Here is a 4,389-nt window from a genome sequence, read left to right on the forward strand (position 1 = left end):
ACTTACTCTGCATACTACGTAGTGGTGCACACGAATGCTGCCATGTGTATGACGTATTCTCCACTCGACCAATTGGTCGAGTTTCAACACGAAATTATTGAGAAGCTACCGCTTCATTCAGTGTTGGTTTGTGCTGGTCAGCTGGACCCTATTGTACTAATTTCCAGCCATAGTCAAATTCCATTTATCATTGAATTAGAAAGTCCTTAGTCAATCCAATGGTTAAAAGTGAAGTGAGGACCATGATACATAATTCACCATATAATTGCCCAACCATTAAAATCTTCAACGAACGAGACAAGAAAAAATTTAGATCAGGGAATATAATAATATTTTAGTGCAAATTCCAGTCAATAGTCAACATTCAAGACAACCTAACCTAATTTTATTAATGTTACCTCTTCTATCAAACACATTAGCTCCAAGGTCATTCCATTGACATCTATGCATGAATGTATCCCCCAACCAATCTCAACAAATCACAATACTAATTGATTAAGACATTAATTAATTGATTAGTCCTCTAATTTTATATACTATATATAATAACTAAAAGTTAAAAACTGTGTGTTGACTCCTCTTGAAACTTGGAAGTCCTCAAACATGAATTGACTTTTAAGCCATGTAGATGTAGCACTTTAGTCTTAGAAATGAAAATTGATTAGAACAAGACGGAATCATGAAAAATTGAAACGCTCTCTCCATCTTTCTTAAAACTTGGAACAATCTACAATGTAGATGAGAAAATGAACAAGATTCCAATGAACCAAGTTCAGAAAAAGACACAAAATAAATAATGATTAACACATACATATATTTATAGCCTCACCCTCATTGCTAAGCTCTAAATTTTGAAAAAGCTTTACACTGAACCTGCACCATACATATACTCTATATTAACACCAACGGTTGAATTTCCTTGATCTACAACAAACTAGTAAAGTTCAAATTGCCAAGACCTATTCAAATTTATGTCTAACTGAAGTTTTCTTTCCATGTTATTGTTCCTCCCAAAAGGTCTAATTAAGTTTCTTTCTTGGAAGCTTCTATTTACCTTTTCGGCCCAATTTCGATCGTGACGATTCGCCAACATTGCTCGAACTGCTCGTCATTTCTGAAATTTGCAATGCATGCTTCAGGCTCTCAACTATTTGATTCATGGCTGGTCTATCTTCAGGATTCTTCTTTAAGCAGCTGTCGGCCAACTTGGCTACCTTGCGAGCCGCAGGGAGGGAATATTGGTTCCTCAGACGGGGATCGATTATCATTGTGAACCTGTTGCTATCAGCAGGGTGTTGTTTAACCCAATCTAGTAGCTTTTGTTCCGGCGTAGGACGGTTTCTTTCTAGCGATCGCCTTCCAGTAATGATCTCGTAGAGGACAACGCCAAAACTCCACATGTCACTCTGAACTTTGAGGTGACCTGTTTCAATGTACTCTGGAGCAGCATATCCCTGAGTACCAACTACCTGATAACAAAATAAGCAACATGGAGCTCAGGTTCATAAACTATTATTGTTTAAATAATTGTTAAGATCCATGAAGGATAAGAGAAAATGATAAAATAGTACTAAAATAGGAATACAAATTAGAAAAAGAAAATCATTACTGGGCTGAGATATTATAACCATCTAACATTAAAAATATAACAAGATATTGTATGTATTTTAACAACAATGATAAAAATCATAGCTTAAGGGATTGCAATGTGATAAAATCACTGAGCTAGCTTTAGGAATGGTGCAAAGTGATTGTATACTCTTCAATTGGGCAGCTATTCAATTGATGCAAGTTTGAATGAGAAAACATATCACTTGTAAAGTGTAAACTTACTGCAGTAGAGACATGAGTATGGTCACCTTGGGGACCTTCCCTAGCAAGACCGAAATCTGAAAGCTTTGGGTGGAAATTCTCATCTAATAGAACATTTGATGACTTGAAATCTCGGTATATCACCTTCAGAAAGAAAAAGAAGAAAAAAGATTATCAACCAAAATCAAAATTCAACCATATGATTCTGAACAAGAATGTAAATAATCATCAGCATCATCATTGTGAGCCTGCATTATCACACTCATCATAGACTAGAAAAGTCTGCATATCCTAGTGTGCACATTTCATTAGTTCTTCTATCATAATAGAAACAGAATGCTGTGCAAACATTCAAGTCTTGATGATATGACCAATGAAATAGAAAGCTTGATCAACTTTTTCTAGAGTTAGTATGAAAATTAGTCATGACATATCACGGTTCTCGCAAAATTACCCATTTTTTAGGTACATTGTCAAATGAATCAAGCATTTTGGGTGACAAAAATTCACTCTGTTTATTTTTGGTGGGATAATTTTGGTACTTTACTCCCTTTTTCATTAACAATTTCAACTCCTTGAAAGTATAATTGTAGGTACCTGAATCTCTAGCCCCTCATGTAGATACGCTAATCCTTGAGCAGCACCAAGCATGATCTCCAATCTTGTTTTCCAAGTAAGAGGGGGTAAAGTTTTACTGAAGAGGTGATCTTCAAGGCTTCTGTTGGGCATGAACTCGTACACCAACAGCCGCTGGATCCCTCTTTCACCGTCCACAGAGCAGTATCCCAAAAGCTTAACCAGATTTGGGTGACTAACAATGCTTAGAAATTGAACTTCCGCAAGCCATTCTTTATGACCCTTTACAAGGAAAGAAAACAACCATAAGAATCCTAGCATACTTCAATTTTTATGTAATACAGTCTAAAATAAATTATGATAATTCAATGTCAAATAAAATAAGTAATAACAGTGCCAATGATACAAAAATTTGTAAATGACACCAAGACAATAATGTATATGTAAATTGAAGCATTCTTATGCCCATTGAGCAAAACTATTTAGCACTGTTGGCCCTTAAAATGCTACGAAATTATCTCACTGAGTTTCTAGAGATATCTATTTAACTCTTGTTCTTCTAGAAATGCACAACTTGAAAAAAGTTAACAAAACCTTCAGCATACCACAACAATGCAACATTGTCGATGACTAATGTGGTGCATTTTGTCCATCTCAAGGACGTAATTGGTACAATTCGAATCTCATGGTAGATTTCAATGCAAGACGCCTGCTTTACTCTTATCCGAAAATTTAAGTCATTAGACAAAAGCAAATGAATGAATGACTATGTATCTAGTAAGGATCAACAAACAATAGCACTTTCAATAGCAAGGAAGAGTTACCAAATCATAGGAGCAAGGGAAATCATATTTGCAAATAGTACCTGGAAGCCACGTGGGTTAAGCTTCTTGATGGCAACAACAATCGGTTCACCTTTTCCATCTGGAGGACTAATGGAACCTCTATACACACTCCCAAACCCTCCCTCGCCAATCTTGAGCATCTTGTTGAAACCGCTTGTAGCATCTTTCAGCTCCTGCCACGTGAAAACCCTGAAATTGCTCTCTTTCTCTTTCTCCTTGTACAATTCCTTCACGCTCCTCGGCGATTGTATGGAGCCGGTGGAGTTCGTGGCGCGGTTCAAAGCCGGATCCTTCTTCTTCGCCCCTCCTCGATTCTGCTGCTCCAGCTCCGGTGCCGACCTGCACTTCTCCTTGCGCTTCTCCTTGAAGAACAAACAGTTCATCTTTCTAAATCATCCAAGTACAGAAGATTTCGGAAGATCAAGGGAGGATGAATTTTGAATTAACTTAAATTGAATTGAATTTATGTACAAAATGAAGATGATGGATGATATATGTATAGGAGCTGGTTTAGGAAGAAAATAAGAAGGGAAAGTGTGAGACAGTTTCTGTTTTATCGATCTTCCGTGAAGTTAAAGAAAATGATGAATGGGAAGTCGGAACGGAGAATAATTAATAAGAAGAAGTTGTTGTTGTTGTTGAAGAAGATAGATCAGTAATGAAATACTTTGGGTTAGGAAGAGAAAACAAAACAAAACAAGAGGGACTGAAAGAGACAGAAGTGAGACCCGGTTTAAGTTAGAACATGGGCATTTACTAAGACGACCTTTCAAACTTGGAACACTTGAAAGTTCTCATACGTTTCCGTTTCTTCACTGTCTGCATGCGAATCAAATCTATCATTATTCCTTTGATTTTTAAGAAGTGAAAAATAAAAACAAGGTCCCATTACGGAGCCAGATTGTCATTTTCTAGTTGTTCTTGTTGAATTGCCTTCACTTTTTAAGAATTTAATTGTCAAAGTACATTTGATAAAAATAAATAATGTTTAGGATAAAATTAAAGAAAATTAAAATTTAAGAATATTTTTAAAATTTATAAATCTTTTAAAAAAATTTGATCTTATATTATTAAACCAATAAATTAAACTAGTATATATTATATACGTATACTATACAAAGAATTATCTTAACTTAAATTAAATATTTTTATCTTG

At 35.5% G+C, this 4,389-nt stretch overlaps 1 protein-coding gene across 1 annotated transcript; it reads right to left on the minus strand.

The window, feature by feature from the left end:
* Window positions 1–680: 680 nt before the first annotated feature.
* Window positions 681–4,112, minus strand: LOC107628945 (putative serine/threonine-protein kinase PBL19). The gene is made up of 4 exons (XM_016331591.3): window positions 3,254–4,112; window positions 2,410–2,670; window positions 1,834–1,956; window positions 681–1,469 (listed from the first exon to the last, which is right to left on the minus strand). The coding sequence occupies exons 1-4, from the start codon at window positions 3,614–3,616 to the stop codon at window positions 1,047–1,049; spliced, it is 1,170 nt and encodes a 389-aa protein (XP_016187077.1). The 5' UTR covers window positions 3,617–4,112; the 3' UTR covers window positions 681–1,046.
* Between the last annotated feature and the right edge of the window lie 277 nt (window positions 4,113–4,389).

The sequence above is a fragment of the Arachis ipaensis genome, chromosome B1 (assembly GCF_059453495.1).
Source record: "Arachis ipaensis isolate K30076 ecotype BB chromosome B1, ASM5945349v1, whole genome shotgun sequence".
Classification (NCBI taxonomy): domain Eukaryota; kingdom Viridiplantae; phylum Streptophyta; class Magnoliopsida; order Fabales; family Fabaceae; genus Arachis; species Arachis ipaensis.

Bases quoted from the DNA above. Each gene is read 5' to 3' on its own strand.
- LOC107628945 (XM_016331591.3), bottom strand. From the start codon at position 3,616: ATGAACTGTTTGTTCTTCAAGGAGAAGCGCAAGGAGAAGTGCAGGTCG. The intron at 2,671-3,253 runs GTACTATTTGCA...TTCCTTGTAAAG, and splicing joins TTAACCCACGTGGCTTCCAG to GGTCATAAAGAATGGCTTGC. The intron at 1,957-2,409 runs GTACCTACAATT...TTCTTTCTGAAG, and splicing joins ATGAGGGGCTAGAGATTCAG to GTGATATACCGAGATTTCAA.